We start from the raw sequence: 26782 nt of genomic DNA, 5'->3' as shown, positions 1-26782 counted from the left end.
AACGTCTACTAACTGCATGGTGACATTTTAAATGAGTCTCTAATAAAAGATGTAAAGATAAAATCACAACTACCTGGTAAGTGCCCTTTTTCTATCTCATATCTATATATACTGTGTATATATCTATCGATCTCTGTTGCACCTGGTTTAATTGGTACTGGAATCTGTATTGTTGAATCACCACTTACCTGAAGATCTTTGTGTTCATCCATCAGTAGTTACAGGCTGTATACACTACTGTAAACTGCACAGTCATCACGAGGGCGGGGCTGACTGGAACAGAGGAGCTCCAGGAAGCAGAGCCGTGCAGGCTCTGCTGTGACTGGTCCCATCCAGGCAAAAAAACAATAGTGGACCAGTCACGAATTGCTGGTGCACCTTTTAATTAAGCCCCTATTGGTAAGGAAGAGTGTTGTGGCCCGCGGATGGGGACTGGGGCCTCAGTCAGTTGGCGGGTCTCAGACGGCAACTGGCTGGCTACTGTAGCAGGGAAAAAAATTCCTGTCTACAGCAGCACAACAGATGCTGTGGGCCTGTTTTGATGGGAGGGCCTGGAGCTGAAACTCCACCCGCCCCATTGTTAATCCGGCCCTGCCAAGAAATACACTCAGCCTCGCTCTCTAATATTTTTATATTCAATTGAAAGAGTTAATTTAATCTCCGATTTAGGGCATCCATTCTGAGACATCTCGCTCCCTTTGAGCGTTTGTGCATATGGCCCCGAATGACAGGGCTGCATATCTCTGCTGTACCACTCTATGCTGAACCTCTGGACAGGGAGGGATGGTTGGCCATTTGCCAATGTGTTTCAAAATCTTCTCAGAGTAGCCATCCAGGAAATCTCAGTAATTCTGTACCAGATAGTATATGGATCCTGCTACGATTTGAACCATTGTTTTTCAGGCATCTGATTTATGCCTTCATACATTTTGGAACAATATTAGATCTCCAGTCACACCACTTCCTTCTGATCCTTGTGTTTTTATTACACAAAATTTTCAGATAAACTCATCCGCAATATTTGTAATGTGACTAAAGGTACGGATCCACTAGACGAGAAAATTGAGCGATTGAACATAGTTATCGTTCGATCACTCATTAATCGTGCAGTAATGTAAATGACCAGCGATGCGCGTCTGAACATGCGTGCCAACCTGTCGATATCGACAAGTTGTGCTTGTTAGAGGATGAGGGAGGGTGCCTACACTGAACGACATATCGTTCAGTGTGGGCACATTATCCACTTCACAGGATGGTGACCGATTACAATGTTGACATTCCACTCTCATGTAGTGGATACGCACCTTTATACTCAGCTGGCTAAATCCTGAAAGAAAAAGTGACCTCCCACCCATTCTGCATTAATAAAATCTGGTTTGTCGCTACAATGAAATATATTTTCAGTTTACTTCACAATACGATTCACTCTTACCATAAGATCTGGGAGCCATGGTATCTCTGTCGTAGCTGTTCCAGGTATGGTCTGAGACTAACCTATTTTATTGGCATCTCCACACTGAAAGATTCCACCATATAACCTTGAGCTGGCAGGTCCTCCTTATACAGTATACTATTTTTTCTCTCTGCCACTTCCTCCCTTCCCTTCTTTTCCTCTCTTCTTTTACCTTTTTCTATTTTCCTCTCTACTTCTCGCTCTCTTTAGATCTTATCTTTTCCGGACTCTTATTCCTTTTTATACATTTTCTTTTTTTTTTTTTTTTTTTTAATCTTTCTCAGTACAAATATTTTGGCAGTCATTTGGCAAACAACCCTATTTGCTCACACAATACATTGTTACCACCCTTGTGGATCTTGACATAAATTTGCTCCATAACTCGGCCTATGTAGTGTTCTTTTTTTTTTTTTTGTTTTGTTTTGTTTTGGGTTTTTTTTTTTCTGGTCCATATTTTCATCAACAGTTCAGAGTTTTGCTACCAGCCCATTGTTTTCTCTGCCGAGCCATCTTTGTATCATTAAAAGAAATATACCCGCGCTTGGTTTTACCCTGGCAGGGAAAGACCTATCAAGTAGCAGGCCTGAGCTTGTTTGCAGTGGTTATGTTGTTCATTAGCAGCAGTATTAGTATTAGCAGCAGTATACCCCAGAATAGTGTTATTGTAAGTAGTTCTTTAGTCTTTCTGTTATAAAGCTCCTTATGGCGATGTTACAATGCTTAGATTATAATTTTTTTTATTTACATCACTGCAGTCAATCTTGAAGCTACTTATCAGTGACGTTCTAGATAAAAGTACTCGGGTTAACCCACCACAAACTGTCCCCAATGAAAATACTGCTAGAGCAGGACATTGTTGTGTATGACCAAGGATATTTGCAGTTCTCAAAGTGTTTGTGCTCTGCTTGTCAATAGACTCTATGGTAGAACATTATTTGTTATTCAGTTAATGAAGATTTCATGTTTAGAAATTTATGGTTTTTCAAATGTTTAAACTCTACTTTTGCTTATTTTCATGGTTGGGGTATACGGTTCTCCTGTATAGTTGTAACGGCATTTTGTATAACAGAAAAACTATTGCTATCGGCACTAACAATAATATACTGCAAATCTGGGTGTATCTAGCAAATATAAGCATGGGGATTTTGTTCATATTTTAATCAAAGCATTTAAGCTTCAACCCACTATCAAGGGGCCCCAATTCTCTACAAGTTGCTACACTTGTCATTAATGTTTACTTTCATTTGCTGATTACCTTTTCTAGATGGTTGTCATGCATTTTCTATATGTATGTTATACTATGCCATCAAAACTAAATTCTAAAAAAAAGTTATGAATACAAACATTTGTGCCGTTATTGTACACTATTTTGCAAATATAGTACAAATGACTGTCTTAACTGCTGTAAAGGTAAGCAGCTAGAGAATAGATGGATTTCCTGTGTGATGCAGAGTTGGCGTTCCTTCATGTAATGGTTTTTTTGTTTTCCTTCCCCTCAGCTTCAGTGGCTGCTGGATAACTATGAGACTGCAGATGGCGTGAGCCTACCCAGAAGCTCCCTTTACAACCATTATTTGCGTCATTGCCAGGAGCACAAATTGGATCCTGTTAATGCGGCTTCATTTGGCAAATTAATCCGCTCAGTGTTTATGGGGCTGCGGACACGGCGCCTTGGCACCAGGTTAGCATACGCCAAATTCAAAGATGGTACTTGTGTATAGTGTGTTTTTGTGTATTGTGTCTTACAGATTAAGAGTGGCTCAATGATGTAGTAACTGTCATTTACCATATTACGCCTGTATCACTATGGTAACTCAGCAACACCTAGACTTGTCTCAGTGTTAGATTTTTATATATAAATGTTTGTGTGTGTGTTCAAGGTGTCCTGACACTTGGAAGACTCACTATGTGAAGTGTGGTTAATCTCAATGCAAGTTACAGGTATCATGCAGACCCTTTTTTATTTCCACAAGTGGGAAACAGATTAATTTAGGGTTTCTTAAACTCTGCCCTCCAGACACCCTAACAGTCTTGGGTAGGGGTTCCCAACCACGGTCCTAAAGGCACACGAATAGTTCTGGTTTTAAGGATAGCCATACTTGAGCACAGGTCTCTTAATTAGTACGGCAGTTATTTTGACTTAATCATCTGTGCTCAAGCTTGGATACCACTAAAACCTGGACTGTTAGTGTGCCGAGGTTGGGATACACTGGTCTAGGGTTTAATGCTATCCATGCTTGTGCACAGGTCGTTGAATCAAACTGGCTGAAATACTACTTAAATCCCCTATGCTTAAGCATGGATATGCTTAAAACCTTGACTGAGGACAGAGCATGGGAAATGCAGGATTAATGGAAATCCCATCAAAGGTGTATCCCCCATTGTGTGGATGTCCAAGACAACTATTGTTCCTTTCCCAAATACTGCAGCCCTTGGGAATACAACCGATAGAAAACGGAGACCATCCTTAAGTCTGTATATGCAGCTGCAAGGACACTAGCCATCATATACAGATGTGTCCTCACTCATCTTTGCTGCAGTTGTGCTAAACTGCCCCACTCTGTTCTCCTGGTCCTGTGAGACTCTACTAGCGCCGGGCATCTTTTTTGCGTTCCGAGTAAAGTACTTTCCATTAAAGTATTATTCAGTCCTGGACTGGATGATAATTAGCCTCCAAAACCTATGGTTACTAGGTTTCAATCCACTGGAAAAAGAACCCTGGCCCAATGTTCTGAGGACATCAGAAATGGAAATGGAGGAGAGGGCAGCTTCACCATTGAGAGATTATGGTGGCATTTTGCTTATAATCTCCTCTCATGCTGTATGTTGAGTCCACCACCTTGGCTCCAGACCTACTTCTTACCCCTAGAGCAGGGGTTCTGGTAACTACTGCAAGGTGGGATCTCAATCTGTAAAGCCTGGCTGGCACCAGTGGCATCTCTTTATGATGTGCTCTCTGTACTACCTGTCAAGTTTTAGAACACCCCTATTTTTTTATTTTTTTCAAGTTTCTGTTGAAATGTAAGCATTTCAAATCCAGTGAATAATCTGATATAGTACAATGTTAAGCGGTAAACTGCTGGAGATTAAAATAAAAAAAAGCCTTAAGTCAATGCAAACAATTTCTACAGATGTTCCAACTTCTGATTTCTTGATTATATCACTTGTGCCTGCCCCTCCTGCATGAAAACAAATAACAAAGAAAAACAGACCATTATGTCTATTAAAAGTGTAGGTCTTTCCTTTAGATACATCACAAAGAAATCGAGGCTTCAGTGAGTACAGTTTTTTTTTTTTTTTTTTTTTTTCTACACCATCAAAAGGCATTTGGACACTGCAAGAAATTCTGTTATTAAGTGGTCTGGCAGACCCAAACCCACAAGAGGATCAGAAGATAAGTTACTGAGCATTAAAAGCTAGTGTAAAAGGTAGCTCGCGGGACAACCGCTTTAACACTGGTCAAAGTAAGAGTCTCCGTTTCATATGTGAAAAGAAGAGCTGCAGGTTTTACAGATTAAGTGGCCGTAAGAAAACCAGTAAAATAGACTTGCCAGGGCCATGAAGCATGGCCAGTGTAGTACTGAAGCCTGAAAGAAGATCATACGGAGCAATGAATCCTAAATTAGAAATCTTTGGTTCACCATGCACTGTTTTGTTACGCCGTTAGGTAATCAAAAACCTGATTCTTCAGTGTGTGACGTAAACTGTTAAACATGAAGGAGGAATTGTTAGGGTCTGGACCGCACCTCAGATCACTACAATGCAGCCCAGTGTTCCTTTCTGGGACACCCAGCTATCAGTGGACCACTGCCCTATCCATCTGCAGAGACTGCGTTTTCCCCATTCTCACTGCTCTGTAGCCTGGCCTGGTTGGTGGCACCCCATAACTACTTCCCCTCGCCTGCTGCAGCTGAGCTTGAAGTCAGTTTCCATCTGATGGCGCAGACAGTAGGATACTGCCTATCAGAGGGAGCTGCTGCACACCACCACAAGACTAGTGCCCATCTAAGATCTGCTTAGCTGCAGTCTGCTTCAGCATTCCTCTAGTGTGTTTAGTATTTAGTTACTGAGGCTATTTACTTGTTCATGTATCTGCCTGGGCTTCCTCAACTACTCTCTTTTTGCTGCTTCTCCTAATCTCCCAGGTCCAATCTGATATTGCCGGCGTTGACTCGAATCACTTACAGGCATCTTTTGTACCTACATGTCACGGTGGCCCAACAGGTGACTGTATTGTTGGACACTGTGCTTCACACAGATAACCATTATAAAATAACTTTGAAACTGTTTGTATGCGAGGTCTTCCTGAAGACAACCCTGCCCATGACATGGACTTTCTTAACAAGGTCCTTGGTGAAATTCTGCTATTGGACCCCAAGGATACTACTGAATTTGACTGGTGCATAGGGCCTTAAGATCAAGGGGTCCATTTAGCAGTCACCCAGGGATATATTTTGTAGGTTCCATCCCTTTTAACAAACTCCTTCAGAAAATTTAGAATTTAGGTGGCATGAAATGTAGTCACCACAATCTACACAAGAGTGAAAAGAATATATGTTGTGTTTATACAGTATGTACTTTAATTGTTTCAGAGGTATCTGAGAATGGAATCATAGCCTGCTGTGTTAGAGGTCAATTCTGATAGGCTATATACAAAGCCAAATTTGAGAATTGAACCTTCATATATTCCCAATATGGACGAAAATATTTATATTTCGGATGTTTCTAAATGTGAAGGTCCAATTCAAACTATATTTAAAAAAAAAATTGCTGTACACTGTGACAATTCACTGACTTTAAAGAAATCATTAAATGTTATATTTTGTTGGTGCACAGAAAAAGAACCCAAAGACTGACTTCTTTTTTTTTTCTTTGCCAAAATTGTTACCACAATTCACAAATCTTTCAAGATCTCTCTTGGCATACGCTACAACACTTTTATACTACTGAAACCCTTAACAGGTGTTACGCAGGCATGGCCTCAAATACTAATGGGCATATTCTTATCTCGCTGGCTAACTTATGCTCTACTCTAAAGGCCGAGGCATGCTATATCTAGTGTGTATGGACCTGGGACCCGGTGGGGTGCCGGCATCCATACACACTTGGTGATGCCGGCAGCGACCATGCTGCATTCGACAGCATAGACCCCGCTGACGACATCTGCCATGAGACCTGCATGCAGGACCGACGGGCGATGTCGCTGACGACGCATTGAGGGTACACACTAGACGATGTGTCCCATGTGTCGTCTGATCTGGCTGGATCAGACAACATATCGTCTAGTGTGTACCCGGCATAAGATGGATAAGATCACTATCTCAGATTGTCAGGAAACCACTCTCCCCATGGGCTTCCCGGCTGGGTTGTCCTAACACCATTCATACAGACCAGGACCTTCACAGGCTATGGTCATCTCTTTACTAGCATTATGTGTTTTTTGCATATAGCCATTTCCTGTTACCTGTCTCCTCCTCATTTTCACCATTGATTCTATTAACTGGACCAAAAATTCCTCATAAACTTTACATTCCCTTCTGTCCCCTTGTTTTCCATTGCTTCTTTCTATAGCCCCATTGGAGAGTGGTATCCCCTCATGTTAGCTTTCTATTGTTGTCCTTCTATGGACTCTCTAGTCTACATGTTGCAAATTTATTCTCTTTTTTTTTTTTTTTTGTATAAAATATTCATAGACCATGTGCAACAATGAACTCAATCAGTGACAATCTGCATAATAAAATACAGTACACAAACAGGAAGTAATGGCGCATAACCAACATGTACTTGTCACGTAATTTAGAATGTACCCAATTAAGACCCTAAAAATAGTAAAAGATGTGATTTGAATTAGAACAAAAGGTCTGACAGTCCGTGTGTAGTGAAGGAATTATAAAAATACCATGCACAACATGTTTAAATACATTTTGTGGGATCTGTTGTTGTGGTAGGCAGTAATTTACCATGACTGCAGGGTGCCAGACTGTGCCAGTATGAAAAGTAGTGTTTTGCAGTGGTCTCTATTTTACATTTTTTTTTATTTTATTTATTTAAGATTTCATTTTTTTTAAACATTTTTATTGTCTCGGAACACTGTTGACAGTAATGAACCACCCCATAACACCCCCCTCCCCGCCCCCCCACACACACGAAGTTGGTTATTGAGCCATGGGTCACTCATCTCATCCTTCCCCTCCCTCTTTGTCCCTTCTCTGTCCAGTCTTCCTTGCATATTGTCTATGGTCTGATAGTGACTACTGGGCTTATATTTACTAAAGTGCAGGTTTATAGAAGTGGAGATGTTGCCCATAGCAACCAATCAGATTCTAGCTATTATCTTGTAGAAGGTGCTAGGTAAATGGCATGTAGTTACCCTGCCAACGGTTGGAATGCCGGCGCTCGGCATACAGATGGGACTTTGGCACCAGTAAGTATCAGGGTTATGCACTAGGGAGAGGGTTATGACTAGATCGCAGAGGGAGGGGGAGGGTTGGGGTTGGACTGCAGGAAAGGTGGGTAAGAGGGGGAGGGTTAGGAGTTATGATTAGGCTACTTGCCTTCAGGCATCGGGATTCTGACTGTTTCAGTGCTGCTGTCTATATTCTGACCACCAGGATCTCTTGCCCAACCCAGGTAAATAAGTAGAATCTGATTGGTTGCTATGGGCAACATCTCCACTTCTATAAACCTGCATTTTAGTAAATATACCCTCTAGACTCTACCTTCATTCTGTACTATAAATATCCTTTACGGTCTTTGGCCCTCATTCAGAGCCGCTCGTTAGCGGCAGTACGCTCGTTCCGAGCGATGTTTGCACATCTGCGCATGCGTACGCTTTTTAGTACGCATGCGCGAACCAGTCAGTGCGGCCGAAAATCGTTTGTACGCTATATAGCGAGTGCCTGCTATTTTGAGTGACAGAATGAGGCGTATGTGGGTGGTAACAGGGGAAGGTGCTTGAAAATGGGGAGTGGAGATCCGAACGCAGGCGTGCTTAAAGGTCAAAACGGGCGTTTTATGGGTGTGTATATTTAAAACAGCAGCGTCAATGACCACGTCACTGGGTTATTTTAGAGCCAGAACTGCTCGCAAATTTGTGGTAGCAAACACCAACCACAAGAATAGCGAGCAGTTCATACGCTGGTCGATGTACTCGATTAATCTAATAAATAGCGGACATGACGTATGGTGCGAGCGGCCAGGGGGCGTTTTTAACAAATAAACGAGCGTATGTTTTGCTCGTTCATTCAGACTTAGAGGTGTGAACAGACTGCAATGTGCGTACGGATCATTTGAATAGCCACCCCTTGTTTTTAAACGAACGACCGCAAATAGCGAACGGCTCTGAATGAGGGCCTTTGTCTTTTCGTCTGTTGTATGGCATCTCCTCCCATAAATCGTGGGAGAACAACATTTTTGAATAGAGACCTATGGTCCTTTACTCCTGACTCCCTTTGAGGGACTGTATATCAGAATTCCCAATATTTTTGCATGACACTTTGCAGCTGGTTCTTTCTCACTCTCCTGGCTAAGTATTTTGGTTCTCTAAGGTTTCTCTGCCTTGTAATATTTGTAGATCACCTCTCTCCCATTTTCCTCCTTGGTCCAATGACCTTTTAATTTAATTTTCCTGTTCACTCTGACAGCAATGCTACTGCATGTCTTTGGAAACTTCTGTCTCCTGGTGTAAGAGATTTTCCAACCTCTTCCTTTCAGTTAGCCCATTTGCTTCTTGCGGGAAGATTTAGAAAATATATTGAGACTTAGGGGTATATTCACTAAAGTGAGAGTTTTTAGAAATGGAGATTTAGTAAATACACCCCCAAGTCTGCATTTCCAGTAAAGTGCAGATTTTTAGAAGTGGAGATGTTGCCCATAGCAACCAATCACATACTACTTAGCATTTATCTAGCACCTTCTAGTAGATAATAGCTAGAATCTGGTTGCTATGGCAACATATCCACTTCTAAAAACCCGCATTTTAGTAAATATACTTAATGACTATTCCTGAACATCCTGTAATTTTCAGTATACTTGTCTTCTACCAGTATAATTGGGAAATTCCTATAGTACAAGTATCACTCTAATATTATTCAAACCCTGACAGGTTTTTTTTTTTTTTTTATGTGTATGTAACAGGGGTAATTCTAAATACCACTATTATGGCATTCGATTAAAACCTGATTCCCCTTTAAACCGACTGCAAGAGGATACACAGTATATGGCAATGAGACAGCAACCTATCCACCAGAAACAAAGGTTAGTCGGCTGTTCTTTAACAATTGTACAAATGAAGTGTGGGTTTTCAATCCAGCATATTGATTGTGCTCTCTGGGTGGTTTTTAGTTAGGATCTGATCCCTGCTCATCCTCTTGCTTTATTTTTTATTTTTCTTCCCTCCCTCCTCTTCCTTCGGTTTTATTTCTTGCTCCACTTAGACCCATAGTGATTTTTTTTTTTTTTTTATTATTATTTTTGTTTTAGATGCATTATTAGAAAAATTACAGTTGTTAAAATGCGGAGACTGCAGATTGCACTTTTCATGTTGGTTATAGAAAGGGTTAAGTGCCCTTCCATGTGTTTGGGCCAGGGGGAAGGGCAGACTGTTTTTAATTTTATTCACTGTATTATGTGGCATGACTAGGTATAGACCTACACAGAAGATGGAGGGCATGGTAGACCACTCTATGAACAGCAGCCAGAACACCTCTCCAGAGCAATCTGTTGCTGCTCAGAGCCAGCATCACCAGCAGTTTATAGGTAATGCACCCTAGGAGGCTTTATGTAATATTACACAGCTAGATGAATCGGTGTGTTCCAGAAATTGAATGTACTTAATGTGTTTTTTCCCTGTTTTTAACTTTGTAGATATGTCTCACGTGTTCCCAGATTTTCCTATGCCAAATGTGAGCACTGTACTCCTACCAGATGGCATTACCATGACAGATATAAAGAATTTGCACCTTATGTACAGGCGGCACTGTGAGGTGAGGATTACAGTTGTGCACGCAGTACAAGCTTGGAGACATCGGTATGGGATTGAGACTGCTACAATGAGATCATTTGTCCTTTCTATGAGAAAAAATATAAATTAAATATATATAATAGAACACTGCAGATGGCACTCCCTTTATAAAGCATATGTAGTCCAGGTGCCCTCCATAGAAGCACCTATACGGGGCTCCAACATAAATACAGAATGGTGGCACTCTGTAATAATTACTCGACAGCAGGGTCAGTGATCAACATTTCGATGTTTACTTCCACATCATCAATATATCCTGTCGAGTTATTACAGAGTGCCGCCATTCTGATAGAGAAAATAAAAATTATATATATATTATAATCTTTATCTCTATCTCTGCACTTAACATATACATTATGAACACTCTAAACTGTATACTTTATAAACTGAGAATCTTAGTTCAATTGTTGGAATATTTGTTAAACTGACAGCTGCGTCAACGTCTTCCCCATTTGGCCAGTCCTGCTTTATCACTCAGAATTGTAAATATGGCAGGTAAGACATCCACCAAGTATAGCATCAGTTGTTAAATCCCTAGGAAAGCACCTGACACAAGTTGCATTAAATGAGATAGATATATATTTATAAAAAATTTGTCATATTACAATATGTGATGCTGTGAATTTCAACATAAATTCATTACTCTAGAAATAGAAAATAACTTGTACAAATAATGATCATGATAAATAAAAGTACTCCTTTCATGTCCATTTTGACTTTTTTACATTCCCTTTCTCTACAGGCAACGGTTGATGTGGTAATGAATCTGCAATTCCAGTATATTGAGAAGCTGTGGCAAGCATTTTGGAATTCTAAACCATCTTCCCCTGATGGCTCCACCACACTGAGCAGGTGATTGTCTAATACAGTGATTCCCAACCACGGTCCTCAAGGCACACTAACAGTCCTGGTCTTAGTGATATCCATGGTTGAGCACAGATGGTTAAATCAAAATAACTGAGGTACTAATTAAGTCACCTGTGCCCAGCTATGGCTAGCCTTAAAACCTGGACTGTTAGTGTCCCTTGAGGACCTTGGTTTGGAACCTCTGGTTTAATACATATGTGAGTGTAAAGAGCATAGCATACATAGAACTTGGGCTACATAACAAGCTGTATTTTGCCTGCCTTGAGGAATGTCGTTGTGCTTCTTACTGTGCTTGCTTAGTGAACTTCATACAGTCAGGGCCTTGGTTAGTGTCAAGCCCATGGACTTGGCACTATATGCAGCAGTGCTAACCACTGTGCCGCCCACTCTATGTAAATCAATGCTACAGAGGTGGACAGTAGTCAAGAAATGATACCATCCACTGTAGTCTATGGAGTTCTCAGTGCAGCAGGGGGCTACAAACAAAGTTTGCTATCAAATTGTCCTGGTGTAGACTTTCATCTTGCCTCACCCAAAAGGTTTGTAATGATCACAAGTAAAATGCTCCTAGATATAATTATCTAGTGCTTTTGAATGACTAAAATGATATATGATACACACTGGATATCATCTTATTTAGAACACCAGCAACTGCAAATGGATAACAAGATGAGGAAGTAGCAGCCCCACTAAATGAGCAGGCTAATGTAGGGCAATATGGTTAGGAGTATGCCTTTTGGAACAGGGCTTCATGCTCCAGTAATATGTGACAATGTAAGCACTGACTGATGCCATTTCTTGTGACACAGTGAGGAGGAGCAAGAGTCATTCATCCCGAAGGACAAGCTGATGATTCTTTGTAAATATGAGCCCATTATGAGGTGGATGAGGGGCTGTGACCACATCCTATATCAAGCTCTGGTGGAAATTCTCATCCCAGATGTCTTGCGACCTGTCCCCAGTGAGTACATCATATATTTGCACTTTTTAATAGTCTGCCTGATTTGGTTTGTTGTTGGTTTTCCTTTCTTTTTTTTACGCTGAGGCTTTCATAGCCGGCCCATGGTAGTGTCTGCCAGTAGTCTCCCAACAAATATTAGAGATTTGTGTATAGAGGTAATATTTTTAAAATGCAGTGACTTGCGGTGAGGTAAATGGCTGGGGAGGCACTGGCTAGTATCAGAGCAGATTTACACATACATATATGATGCTGAGGTTTTATGTGGGCGTTATACAAAGGCGCAGTAGTATATAGTGCTGGAAATTTGGTGTGTTTTGATCAGCGATGTGCGGAAAAGTTAGACAGGGGAGGCAGTGCCTCACCTACCATACACTTTTTACTCCAGAGTGTTAACTATAAAAATTATTAGACTAATACAAAGAAGATATTTATAATTTCTTCTTCAGGGTCCATAGGCTCCACAGGGGAGATCTTGGGGTGTAGGTTGGATCTGGATCTCGGGCACCACGCAGTTAAAGCTTTTGCTCCCAGGATGCACTGATCCATCCTTCCTATACCCTGTCCCCCGAGCCAGAGGCACCTCAATTGTGTTGGTGCCCGGCTGGAGACGGGTCACTGTTCTCGCAGAGGGTCTGAGTAGCAGCCCCTAAAGCTATTTTTATTTTATTTAATTTTATGATTTGATAGTTCAAGAAACTATCTTCAGAGCGCACAGCAACAGACTGTCTATTGGACGTCTGTGCTGCCGCTCAGTCACCCTGCTGGCACCGAAACGCCAGTACCGATCTGGGGATCTCGGCGGGATCCCGGGGTCCGTGCTAGTCGGATCCTGCGAACTTCCCAGATTGCGGCCGAACTTGCGTGGACAAGGTAAGGTGGGTCACTGTTGCGGTGACCCGCGTATTAGCCGTCATTGCCTCCAGTCTCGGGACAGACCAGAGGCGCTGAGGTGGGCGCAGGCCCCCCATACCCTGCGCTTCCACTAGACCACCAGGGACAGTATCGGCACGGGAAGCCAGCGTCCCAGGGGTTAATATTCAGCCGGGGGAGTCGGCCTTCCCTGTTGTAGCGGCTCCTCCCCTCAGCTCAGCACACCTTTCCACTGCGGTCTGGCTTTGCTGAGGTGTTTCCTACTGTGGCCAAACCCCCTCTGACGTCTCCGGTTACCATTTTCTCTGGTGGTTAATCGCAGATCTCTCAGGTCAGCGTGTGGCCCAGTCCCCCTGCATACCTCTCCCTTGGGTTGATGTATGCAGCGCTATAGCCTTCCCAGACACTGAATCTGGGCAGTTGATTGTAGTGCCATTTTGCAGTATACTTTCTGAATTGTATGTGACTTATGCTAGCGCTGCCTGTCTGGGCCTTTGTTTCCTAACTGTCAGCATATATCTATACCTCTAATTCTGCCTTAATACAGGTGTAGTTAAGGTGGTTCTTTTACCTCACATATATAAAAGATAATAATTGTGAGGTCTGACACATACTGTTGTGTGCTGCACTGTGCCATATTTAAGGGGCTCCTGCAGCTTACCCAAGCATCAGACAGGACCAGTATGTCGCATACTTAGACAGTGGGCTCCTGCAGCCTATCCAAGCATCCGTCAGGACCAGTGGGGTTTTTTTTCTCGGACTATGGGCCTGATTCAGACCCGCTCGCGAGCGGGTCGATGTTGGGCCAGTGTGCATGCGCACGACTGACCCGGCTCCATCGTGCGCATGCGCGAGACCCGGATAGCGACGGGCAAGCCGTCGCTATGGGTCTCTCTACAAAGGGGACGTACTGTCGATGGTGAGTGACAGCACGCCTCCTTTGGTGGGCGTGGCTGGCCAGACGGAGGCGCTCCCATGGGAACGCCTACCGTCTGGGGCTGGCCCCACTGACATCACAAGTGATGTCAGTGGGAGTGCTTTTGGCTCTGACAGAGCCAAAAGCACTCCAAGGCTTGCGGCAGACGAGACCCTACCACAAGGGTCTCGTCGCAAGCCCGATGGTCTTGACCATCGCGACCATCTTCCTGGCCGCTCGCTATAGCTGTGGGTGGTCACCCACATCTATGCGAGCGGCCAGGAGGCCGCTCTAAAATCGGGAAGGATGGCCCTGATTCAGAGCGAGCGCTCTGTCAGATCGTCCAGCTCTGAATCAGGGCCAATTACCTTAACATACAGGTGTATTCGGGGGTTTTCCATGTGCCTCACATTTTATAGAACTAGGACACTCCGTTCCTGCTTTCTCAAGATCCTTGCCTTTACCCGGACCTGGGTAGTCTGTCTTTGACGGCGTGGCTCTTGAGACATCCCTCCTGAGGTCAAAAGGATTCTCTAGTCCTGTAGCCAGCACTGTGCTCAGAGCGCGCAAGCCAGCCTCTGCTCGGATCAACCGCAGAGTGTGGCGTACATATTTCCAATGGCGTCGTACCAGAAGCTACGATCCTCAAGTGTTTAGGATTTCCAAAGTCCTGGCTTTCCTTCAAGCTGGATTGGACCTTGGACTTCGCCTTGCTTCACTGAAAGTGCATGTCTCTGCTCTATCCATTTGGTTTCAGCATAGACTTGCTCCACTACCGGATGTCCACACCTTCCTCCAGGGTATCCGCTGGATTCAACCTCTTTGTCCCTCCAGTGGTTCTGTGGAATTTGTCAGTAGTTCTTCGTGCACTCCAGGGTCCTCCATTTGAACCTCTGTAGAACTCAAGTGGTTCACAGCAAAGCCTCTTTTTCTTCTGGCTTTTGCATCTGCCAGGAGGGTGTCAGAATTGGGGGCGCTCTCCTGTCGTCCCTCCTTTCTGATATTTCACCAGGACAGACAGGGCTGTGCTTCGCGCTCGCCCTGAGTTTCTTCCAAAGGTTTCTCATTTCCACATAAATAGGAAATTATAGTACCGGCCTTTCAGTCACCAGACTTCTCGGCTGGTGAGGCCTCATTGGATGTGGTCCGCGCGATCAGGATTTCTGTGGACTGTACCAGTTCCCTTCGGAAATCGGACTCCTAGTCTAGTTTGTGATCTATAGATTTCACAAAAAGGGATGGCCAGCCAATAAACAAATATTGGCCAGATGGCTTCGTATGACTATCTCAGAGTCTTTCACACGGGCAGGCCTGCCTGTTCCGGCTTCTGTTACTGCTCATTCTACTTGGTCTGTGGGCCTCTCTTGGGCGGCTTGCCGTGGCACCTCGGCTGTTCAGCTTTGTAAGGCGGCCACGTGGTCTTCCATTCAGACCTTTCTAAGGTTCTATGCATTTGATACCTTTAGCCTCTCGGAATGCTTCCTTTGGTCGCTGGATTCTCCTCTCAGCGCAGGAGTGTCCCCCACCCTTAAAAGGACTACTTTGGGACATCCCCAAGGTCTCCCTGTGGAGCCTATAGACCCTGAAGAAGAAAATTAGTTATGGTAACTTTGTTAACTTTCTTCGAAGTCCATAGGGTCCACAGGGCACCCACCCTGATGCTCCTTTCTTCATATAGGCTATATTTCTGGTCACCAGTTTCCCGTCTCCTTCTGTGTGAGAGTGTGATTCTTGTGTGTACCAGTCTTCATTCTCTTTTATCCTCCTCCGGCCTTTGCCTAATTACAAACTGAGGTGCCTCTGGCTCGGGGGGCGGGGTATAGGAAGGAAGGACCAGTGCATCCTGGGAACAAAAGCTTTAACTGCGTGGTGCCCGGGATCCAGATCCAACCTACACCCAAGGTCTCCCTGTGGACCCTATGGACTTTGAAGAAAGAGTTAACAAAGGTAGGTTCTTACCATAACTCATTATTTTCTTTACATTTTTCTTATTTTTATAGTCAAAACTCTGGAGTATACCCAAGTATGACAGGACAGGCTCTGCCTCACCTCACCGCACATCACTGTTAAAATTTAATATAATTACACAACATACTGGTTTGGCGAGAGCATTGTACCAAATGCAGGGCTTCTGTTCCACTCGCATTATTTATGGGTTATCTATGGCATAGACTTCATTAGCAAGTACTCATGTGGTTCAGGATAGAATTGTTTTCTACAGTCCTGTTGCTGCTTACAGCAGAGCTTATTTAGCACCCCAGAGGATACAGGAATCATTCAACACTAGTTGCGCATCTCGTTTTGAATGATATCTGCAGCTCCGATGAGGAATAGATTGTCCAATGGCAGTACTGTAGTTCTAATTTTTAATGTCCATTACTTACTAGAGAGGTGAACAAGAGAGAGTATGGTTGATGGAAGGTGCCTCAGTAGTAATGCATAGGCAAATACATAAGCCTGTACATAATTACATATAGCAAGTCTGTATAGAAACAGTAACTTTTGTTGACTACACACCACACTTTTTTACTCTGAAATGTTAATCAGTGTAGACTTGTCTATTAAATCCCAATTAAATAAATTTAGACCTAAATTACTTCTAACTCTTGCTGTATCATCAAAAACTTACAATTGCATTTGCCTACTGAAACTATATTTGATCACTGAACTTGTTGGCTGATTAAAGGAGGAACACAGTCTCATACGCAACACAAGGTGGTGCTGTTGTACTGCTAGGATCTCTTAGACAAGCTTGTTCTACTGGGGTTAACCAATGAGCAGTTCACTTTAGTCAGTGTAGTGAAATTGATTGGTTGCTCTGGGGTGCTGCTCATCTGTCCTTTGGTAAATAACGTGTGGGTTATACTATATTTGAGTTTATTTGCTAGGAAGTTAGAACATGCATTATACTTTGCATCCACAAATCTATATGTTTATGGTACAAAACTACAGAAAGCAATTCAATATCTTGTTGTGGGGTGCAAGATTTATATAGATATGTGATCACTAGAAGGAGATTCCCTGCGTGAATAAACTTTAATATTTTTATTTCCTCTCTCATCCTATCTGGGGATCACTGACGCTGGTTTATAAGGGAGAGCCCCAAGAATAGGCACTAGATGGTTAATAAGCTGAAACTCTCTAGCCTAGGGGCCATTCCGTGTCAAATCAAGACCAACTCAGATTTTGTTAAAATTTGGTATATGGAGAGTATATATGTAGTCTTAATAAAAATACAACATTTTATTTAAATATCTCATACCGTTTCCAAAATATGGTTATGTAAAGTTTTCAAAAATATGTCAAAAACGCACAACCAGCATATTTTCAAATCGCCATAGCAGCTGTCCAAATTAAGCTAGAGAGGTGGGAGTAGTGTCATTTTACTGTGTTTTTAATGCCCTTTCCTATGATATACAAAACAATAGGCTTTGTGAGGAAAAAAAATTTCCAAATTCAAACTGAAATTTTTTAGCATGATTATCTCAAAAAGTGCTTCGACAAAGTTCCAAAAATGTCTGGAAATAGTTTATACTAATGTTAAATGTTATTAAAAATTTGACAGTGGGAGGATAATGGGTTCATAGTTAAAAAATTTTAAACACGAGTAGGCACTACGTTTTAAAAAAATCAGGGCCTACTTTTAAATCCAATTGTATGATGGAACAACACAAATTAGCCCAACACTCAATATTTGAATTAAATGTAAATTCTCTTACATTTTTTGTCAATATCTACATGTGAGAATATATAATACAGATATTGTATATCCTCACATATAGAGATTGTCAAAAAGTAATTAAGAAAATTTACAAATTCAAATAATGTAGGCTTAATTATAAAGTTCATATTTGACTTTATTAACTAAAAACAATGAATAATGCTTGCAAGAAAATAATGATCTTCAATAATGCTAATGCATTGTTTATGAATCATGCTCGTGAATCATTGTTCTTATGAATCAATGGTCAGGAATCATGCTCAGTATTGCAGGACAGTTTGTAGCATGTCTGTGCAAGCAAAACTTCACAAACTTGTCTTGTCACAAGCTAGACTTCGATGTTATGGCCGAGTGGCATTTTTCGGCCACAGCGCATGGGAAAGGCCCCTGTGATGGAGTTGGCGGCTCAGTCAAGAGACTGGCAGCCTACAACATCCATATGAGAACCAAATGCTCGCACCTCTCCAACTTTGAGTGGGCAATAGAAAATATATCTTGAATTAATTTGATGTTCATAACGCAAGAAGACTATATTGAGTCTGGCTGAAACGTTCAAAAACGTTTCAGTCAGTAACTATTCAGGGAACACAACAGTTATCATGCTTTTATACCTGTTGATTCAAGTACATCAAAAATATCTGTAAAAACCTTTTCTAAGGCTACAACATCATCTACAGTATTCGTTACAAACGCTCTAGGCAAACTCTAGTTGACACAAATAAATGGCTATATATCCGTTGTGTATAACAAGAAATGGTGGCTTGCTTATGTGATGGACAAGAATGAAGACTAATTAAGTGACCTTCCTTCATCCAGCTGGACCTTCACCATCAATCTATCCAAGGAAGCCTGATGTACTGTGGATACCTCTAATAGATGTCTTATGCAAAGTCAACCCTATAACTCCAAGTGGAAGAATTTGTCATGTCTCCTCATGACACTTTAAAAACCACTGAGGCATTGTCAAACTATCTTCAGCTAACATTGTTGACTGACTAATACAATGTCAAGTATATCTATTCAACTTGATTTATATAATTAAACTAATGAAGCCATTAAGTCTAATATTACCTATTACTAATACACACACTGCTTTTTTGCATAAACTACCTTGCTTTAAAATTATTTTTAACTATGAACACATTATCCGTCCACTGTTTTAAATTTTGACAACATTTAACATAAGTATAGACTATTTCCAGAAATAAAACAAAATAATTTTTTTGTTGATGCACTTTTTGAGATAATCATGATCAAAAATTTCAGTTTGAATTTGGAAAAAGTTTTTCCTCACAAAGCCTATTGTGTTGTAAATCATTGTAAAGGGCATAAAAGGCACAGTAAAATGATACCACTCCCACCTCTCTAACTTAATTAGGAGAGCTGCTATGGTGACTAGAAAATATGCTGGTTTTGTGTTTTTGACAGATTTTTTAAAACTTTATATATTTTGGAAACTGCATGATATATTTAAATGTTTGTATTTTTCTTAGACTACATATATACTCTCCATATACCAAATTTGAACAAAATGTGATCTCGTGAGGTAAAACGAGTGTGTTGATTTGACACGGAATGACCTCTTGTTGTTTCTCTTAACTTATGCATCTGAATCTCCTGATGGGATCAGGCTGTGGAGGTGCAGACATTAAGATGGTAGCATTTGTCTCACTCGCCACTGCCACATCCCACTCTGGACACCAGTATTCGGGACCCTATACCACTTATTTAATCCCCATCCCCCACCCCATGGGCTACTTTCACAGCTGCTGTGGTGGGTAGGGGTATATGTATGTATGTGTACATATTTGGCAAATGCTGGGTGGCCAAAGTGGCAGTGAGACAGGGTGCAGGGGACCAGTATGCTCTATATGCACTCCGGTTCCCGGTATGTTCTATGTGAGCTCCGGTAGGGAAGGGGGCGGGGGCGGGGCAACAGGTCCTGTAGAGAGGATAAAGATCCCGGTGCTTACCTTTTAGCCCAGACGCCGTTTGTACTATGGTGGCCACCATCTTGCCCATGTTCCCGGAAGTCTGTGCAGGACTTGCTTCCGCGTTAAGCCCCTCCTGACTGCTCCAGCCTGAAGCTTTTGAGTTCAGAGTAGTGTGGCATCGTATTTCACACATGCATTATACTTTGTATTGTTAATGTAATTTACAGAGAGCATTTATTAGTTTAGTAACAGGTTAGTTAGGGTTATTTTCTGCTTTACCTTTGCAGGTTAGGGAATGTTTAGCTAGTCTTTAGTTGTAGCCTGGGTTCTTTGTAATTTTATATTATTGTTTTTCCACTTCCTTCAGTGCAAATTTGGTTCTGTGGCACCTGTCTTGTTCCTAGGCAAGTGTATGTAGAGTCTCAGTAACACTTGTGATTTTTTTTTTTTTTTTTTAAAGGGGTTGGGGGGAAGTTGCTTTTACAGACAGTTTGATTTTTTTTTTTTTTCTGTGTGTACTACCACTGGTGATGATAGGATGTCTTCGGCCAAACTCCTTAAAGGGAGTAAGGAGCAGGAGGCCCTTTGTGCAGATTATGAGGCTAAGGTGTCTAGGCGGCACGCATCCACGGACACTCCAATAGAGCTGTTACCAGCATGGGCGAAAGGTAATTGCTCACTCCATTGTAGACTTGACAAAGGAAAATGTGATGTCCGTAGCCAGGCTGAGGTAAGTGCTTCGGCTCCCTCGGCTCTGCAGCAGTCTCCACCGTCTCAGTCCCCTTCCTCTGAGATAGTAACCCTGTAGATACAGGGTTGACTCTCCAGATGAATAGATTTTCTAGGGTCTGTTCATCATCAGAAGTGGTCCTGGGTTCTTCTGGCACTGGTGCCCATAAACGCCAGTCTCCAGGCTGTGCATTTTCAGGGGTAGAGGATTTAAAGGGATCCTCTGCGGAGGAAGGGGAGGCGTTCAGCCAGTACTGGCTAGACCTTTAAGGTTGGAAAGACATTTCTCCCGATAGCCTGGGAGTCACTGGCTGGAGGCCACAGAACTGGTGAAATCAGAGGGCCCCAGGCCATGTGGAGTTTCCGTCCAGGCTTTTGTAGAGGCGACAGGTCCTCTATATGACTCTTGTCAGGAGGGTCCCGGCACTATCTATGTAGGGGCCAGTCGTCTTTTGTTTAAGGATGTCTGGTCCCAGTCAAAGGATCTTTGGGTCAGATGTGTTCTTTCCAGAAGTTACATCTTGGACCAGAAGGACCTAGTCTCCATCAATACTTTGCAACACCACTTTCTCAGGTTCCACACAGGAGAGGGGCACTGATAGGTGCAATTCACGCTCTTTTGGCTTCAGAAGTCATGATCCCAGTCCTAGTATATAATCACGGATTGGTATTTTTGCCAAATCTTTTTCTAGTACAAAGAACAGACTGTTCTTTTCGTCCCATTGTAAACTTGAAAGGGCTCAGTTTACACTTAAAAGTGTGGAAATTAAAAATGGAGTCCTTACAATCCATAATTGCATTTGTGGAAGAGGGGGAATTCCTTGTGTCCTTCGATAGCAAGGTATTGTATATGCAGGCTACAATTTGGGAACGTGATCGTGAACTCCTTTGTTTTGCAGTAGGTTCCCTCCATTTTACATTTCCTACGCCTTCTACCACTTTAAGAGTATTTACCAAAATCATGGCACCTATGGTAGCTATACTGCATCGTCAGGGAATTGTGGTACTTCTCTCCTTAGACAACCTGTTGATCAAAGCACCATCAGATCTTCTCAGCTCTCATTTGCAAGTTACGTCAACCCTGGAATTCCATGGCAGGATCAAGATCAGAGCATTGCAGTTTGATACGGTTTCTATTATGACTTCACAGTGTGTCTATACTGCGCTGCATGCAGCTACTTGGAAAGATGGTAGACACATTCGAGGTGGTTCGTTTTGCATGCTTCCACTCCAGGCCCCTTCAGCATTTTAACCTTGGAGATAGCTGTATTCTTGCCTGGATCGACAGTTGTTTCCCTTGTCCATACATGCTTGCCAATCCCTCTTTGGTGGCTTTACACTCCCAACCTGTCCAGAGGTTGTCAGTTTGCCCCTTGTAATTGGACATTAGTCATAACAGACACCAGTCTCCAGGGATGGGATGCAGTGACTCTGGGGATCCCGTTCCAGGTCACTAGAAGAGAAAAACACTTCCTATTGATACATCAACTGACAAGGTGGAAGCAAGAGTGTTCGTGTCGGAGAATGCCCAGATCATGAGCTGGGCAGAATGGTTTGTATCTGCCATATCGGCGATTTTTATCCAGGGGGTGGAGAACTGGGAAGCTGACTTTCTCAATCAATACAGAATTCACCCAGGGGTGTGGTCATTTCACCAGGACACGTTCAATCAGGTTGTGGAGATATGGGATATGCCAGACATGGATCTTTTGGCTTCCAGGTTGTACAGGAAGATTCCGTGGTATGGCGGCAAGGTCCAGAGGTCTGCAGGCAACCCTGGTGGATTCTCTGACATTTAAGTGGTCCTTCTGCTTCGAGTATTTCTTTCCACCCATCCCCAAGCTCCTGCATGTGATCAGGCAGATCAAATGAGAAAGGGCTCATGTTCTGCTAATATCACTAGGCTGGTCGTGGTACTCAAATCTTCTGTCTCTGGTGGTCGAACAACCATGGCGGCTGCTGCTACGGGACAATTTACTATCTCAAGGTCCATCCCTCTATCCAGATTTACCTTGGTTTGCTTTAATGACCTGGCACTTGAGACCAGTATATTAAGGTCCAAGGGGTTTTCTGCAGTCATTATCCAGATTATACTACAGATGCGCAAGTTATCAACTTCAGTGTTTTACCATAGGGTGTGGAGATCTTACATCGATGGTGTGAGAGTTGTCGAGTTTTGGCCTCTGCTTTCTGTCTTAAAGGTCAGAGTGTTCAAAGGCCTCCACCCCTCTTCCCTGCAGGGTCAGGTTTCGGCCCTCTCTACTCTTCCAAAGGCGCCTGGCATCTCTCCTGGACATTCAAACCTTCATATAGGGGGTATTGCATGTTCAGCCATCTTATGTTCTGCCACTGTGGGACTTTTAATTTGGTATTAGCTGCTCTTCAACGGGCTTCTTCTGAGTCACTAGAGTCAGTGAAATTACGGTGGTTGACTTGGAAGATTAACTTTTCTCTTAGCCATTTCCTCAGCTCGCAGGATTTCAGAGTTGGGAGCATCTGCCAGCTCCCCGCTTTTGATTTTTCATGTGGACAGGGCAGTACTCCCTCCTCGGCCATCTTTTATTCCTAAGGTTGTTTGACATTTTCACCTGAATCAGGAAATTGTTCCAGTTTTGCATTCCTCTGATCCAGAGTCCCCTCCTGTTTCTGGATGTGGTACGAGCACTCCGGACATGTGTGGATAAGACTGCTATTTTTGTAAGACAGACTCTTAGGGGTAAATTTACCAAAGTGAGAGTTTTTAGAAATGGATATGTTGCCCATAGCAACCAATCAGATTCTACTTAACATGTAACTAGCACCTTCTAGAAGATATTAGAATCTGCTTGCAACATCTCCACTTCTAAAGACGCTCAGTTTAGTAAATTTACCCCTTAGTGCTTTATAACTTATGTTCATGGATTACTTCAGCCATCAAGCAGGCTTATGTAGCTGTGGTGGACTCTATTCCAGATCCCAGTTGGGTCCCCAGTACACACGTTTACCAAATGTTATCGTTCCCACATGTTTGTGGCCAAGGATGCAAGTTTTGCCCTCAAGGTTTTACGTTCTGCCTGTCCTGTTCGTGATCCCCCTCCCTATTGAGCCTTGCTTTGGAAAGTCCCAACGTCCGTGTTTCCCAGATATGAACGAAAGAAGATTTTCTTGTACTCACCGTAAATCAATTTCCCTGAGTCCATCTGGGGAACACGTTGTTCCTTCCCTGGTGTGTGGTGGTGATTTTATAAGTGTTTTTTTTTTTTTTTTTTCTCCTTTTGGCCTTGCTAGTAAAGCTGAGTACACACTGTACCAGTACGATATGTCTGCCTGACGGGCCAACATATCAGATCCTGGGTACATATCAGAACAAGGTATTGAACGACTGAATGATCCCTCGTTCCATCCTTCATTACCTGCAACGGGGCCGCATGTGATCTCGTCTGGTTGAATCCTGGGTACACATCATAACGAAATAATGAATGGCTGAACAATCCCTCTTTCCGTCCTTCATTACCTGCAACGTGGCCACATGATTTATTGTCCGGTTGGACGTGCAGCACGGCCCAACTGGACGATGTCGCGTATGGGAGCGAGCATATTGGCCATACACACTGAGCTATGCGACCAATATGTCGTTCTGTTTCAGCCGGAAACGACCTATTGTGCTGACATTTTCTCAGTGTTTACCCAGCTTAGGATAAGTGAGGAGTTAGTGGAAGGGGATGGTGTATGAGGGAGGTGGAGTTTGAGCCTTTTAACCATTTAGTGCCTACTCCTGGGCCTCTCACTCATAACTCAGCGTCATTCTGTCCCATGTACAATATTGGCTTGATTTGATTTTTATTGTAGAATTATTTCAAAATACACCACTCATCTGGTTTAAATGTGATCTTTTAATGCAGTGTATATTTTAGAGCTGAGCTGTTCGGATTCTGTGGAATCCGAACATCGGGGAACCGAGTCCACCCCAGCCGAGGCTTGTGTGTTCCCGTCTGACTCTGATCCCACTTCGAGACCGAACGTCATCCTCCCGTTGTCTGATTCTCGCATTAGTTTTTCTATATAAGGTTCCGCGACCGGGACTCTGCACCATTTCACTGTTCACTTGCACACTGCTCTGCAATGTCTCTCTGCATATATTAAAATGGCACATACTTGCCGACATTCAGCTCCCTCCTTCCAGGAGGGAGCTGAATGCCTGCATTCTGTGGGGGGCGTGACCGGGCTATGATGCCGTTTTGGGGGCGGGGCTGGGGCGTGACCACCCGATCGCGTCATCATGGCCCCGCCCCCTCTTTACAATGCCGGAAAAAAGGCATTGTAAAGCAGGGGGTGGAGCCATGATGACGCGAATCGCGTCATCGGGCCCCCTGGCAGCGGGGGTTTTTACTAGTAGTCTGGGGGGGGGTAGGCGGCAGCCAGGAGGCTTGCCTGCCTTTCCAGGGGGTCGGGAGCGGCACCCGATATTCGGGATGCTCCCGACCAAATCGGGAGGGTAGGCAAGCCTGAAATGGCAGTGTCCAGAGTGGCGCTGCTGGTAAAGTGACTGTAGGGGGCACACTGCACGCTGATGTATGCTGCGCTACTCTGCTGATTAAAGTGGCTGTAGCCTGTGTCCAGACTCACCTGGCTGTGCTGTTAAGTGTCTGTATATAGGGGGGCACACTGCACGGCACGCTGATGGATGCTGCGCTGTACTCTATACTATGCTGATTAAAGTGGTTGTGTCCACAAGCACTGCGACTCCTTGGGCTGTACCCCTCCGTGTATACAAGCACTGTGACTGCTACCCGTACCCCACTGGATGGGTGGAAGGGTCCAAGGACACTACCATCTTGCACTACCTTTTCAATAATGGTGAAAACCATATTGTGAGGTGGTCTAAATAGACTGTAAATGACTGGAAATTAATGTTATTGTGGTTAATACTCTAGGAACTAAAAAAGCCCAAATTAAGTGATGTATATATATATTTTTTTTTTTTTTAAATCTAAAACCTGTCACGGCGGTTTGGCAAATTCAAAGCCGGGCAACGAAACTGATCCAAATCCAGCAAAAATGGTCTGGCAAACATATTTTTGTCTTGCTCTTATTTTACTTGGAAGGAAGTAGTTCAACATAGATTAAACCTTATTCAAAATGTCGTCTTTTTGAATTGTTAGGTACCCTTACACAGGCTATCCGGAATTTTGCAAAGAGTCTAGAGGGATGGCTGACAAATGCGATGTGTGACTTCCCCCAGCAAATTGTCCAGGCAAAGGTAAACAAAAATCCTCTTATCTGCTCACAATAGACTTCATTTAAAAAGAACGCTGTAGACACAACATTGTGCGCTTTGTAGGCAGATAGTAAAACTTGGAGAGGCGCACTATAACCAAAGTATAAGCGTTGCCTCACTGTCCCATTACCCCTTTTGTACCACCTACTTTTATATTCTTATGTAACTCTCCTGTTTTACCATTTAAAAATATGCTTTGTTGAACCAAATTGATTGTCTAGTGGGACGTTAGGACTGTTAATATTACATATGGCACTTTTGTTTTTGGTCAGAATGCACCTATAAGTGTATTGCAGTTGGAAGGCGCAGAATGTGTCCCAAAATTGGGTAGGGTCCTACAATCTCGTCACCATGTAATATGTATTGGCAAGAAGTGGCTTTAATCTGCAGAAGTGATTTGATGAACATGCAACTGGTTTGTTTTAGGCTATATTGACTCTAGTTCTGTTTGCAGGTTGGGGTCGTCAGTGCATTTGCCCAGACATTGCGTCGATACACATCTCTAAATCATTTGGCACAAGCAGCTCGGGCTGTACTGCAGAACACATCACAAATTAATCAGATGCTTAGTGACCTTAATCGTGTGGACTTTGCCAATGTTCAGGTAAACCGGAAAAACATTAAAGCCTGAAATAGTGGTAAATATCAGTTTTGGTTTCTGCTGAAAAAGTAATGTTTTGTTTTTCCTCATAAATGGTCCTTTTTGTTTTTGTTCATAGGAGCAAGCATCCTGGGTATGTCAATGCGAGGAAGGCATGGTCCAAAAACTGGAGCAAGACTTCAAGTTAACTCTTCAGCAGCAGAGTTCATTAGACCAGTGGGCGAATTGGTTGGATAATGTGGTCACACAAGTGCTGAAGCCACATGAAGGGAGCCCTAGCTTCCCAAAGGCTGCCAGGCAGTTCCTGCTTAAGTGGTCATTCTACAGGTTAGATGAGCTTATTTGTTATACTCGCTTTAGAGCTCAAGTTGTATTGTATTACTTTTTATGAAGAACATTTTATTTTGTTATTTAAATAATTAGAACCTTTCTTTTATCCATAAAAGATTTT

General features: G+C 42.9%; 1 protein-coding gene across 2 annotated transcripts in view; it reads left to right on the top strand.

Annotated features, from left to right (window-relative positions):
* The window catches only part of RFX2 (regulatory factor X2), a 78805-nt gene that overhangs the window by 32001 nt on the left and 20022 nt on the right, over positions 1–26782 (top strand). For both annotated transcript variants that reach the window (XM_088448906.1, XM_088448907.1), the window contains 9 exons: positions 2953–3134; positions 9590–9709; positions 10095–10210; positions 10319–10437; positions 11218–11327; positions 12152–12303; positions 25615–25712; positions 26185–26334; positions 26450–26658. In XM_088448906.1, coding sequence (XP_088305032.1) covers positions 2953–3134; positions 9590–9709; positions 10095–10210; positions 10319–10437; positions 11218–11327; positions 12152–12303; positions 25615–25712; positions 26185–26334; positions 26450–26658 — 1256 coding nt within the window. The remainder of the gene's footprint in view (positions 1–2952; positions 3135–9589; positions 9710–10094; positions 10211–10318; positions 10438–11217; positions 11328–12151; positions 12304–25614; positions 25713–26184; positions 26335–26449; positions 26659–26782) is intronic.

This window comes from Taudactylus pleione, unplaced genomic scaffold (genome assembly GCF_031769625.1).
Source record: "Taudactylus pleione unplaced genomic scaffold, aTauple2 ptg000471l, whole genome shotgun sequence".
Taxonomy (NCBI): Eukaryota; Metazoa; Chordata; class Amphibia; order Anura; family Myobatrachidae; genus Taudactylus; species Taudactylus pleione.
Note: the sequence above shows the minus strand (reverse complement) of the source record. Positions and strands in the feature narration are given on the sequence as shown.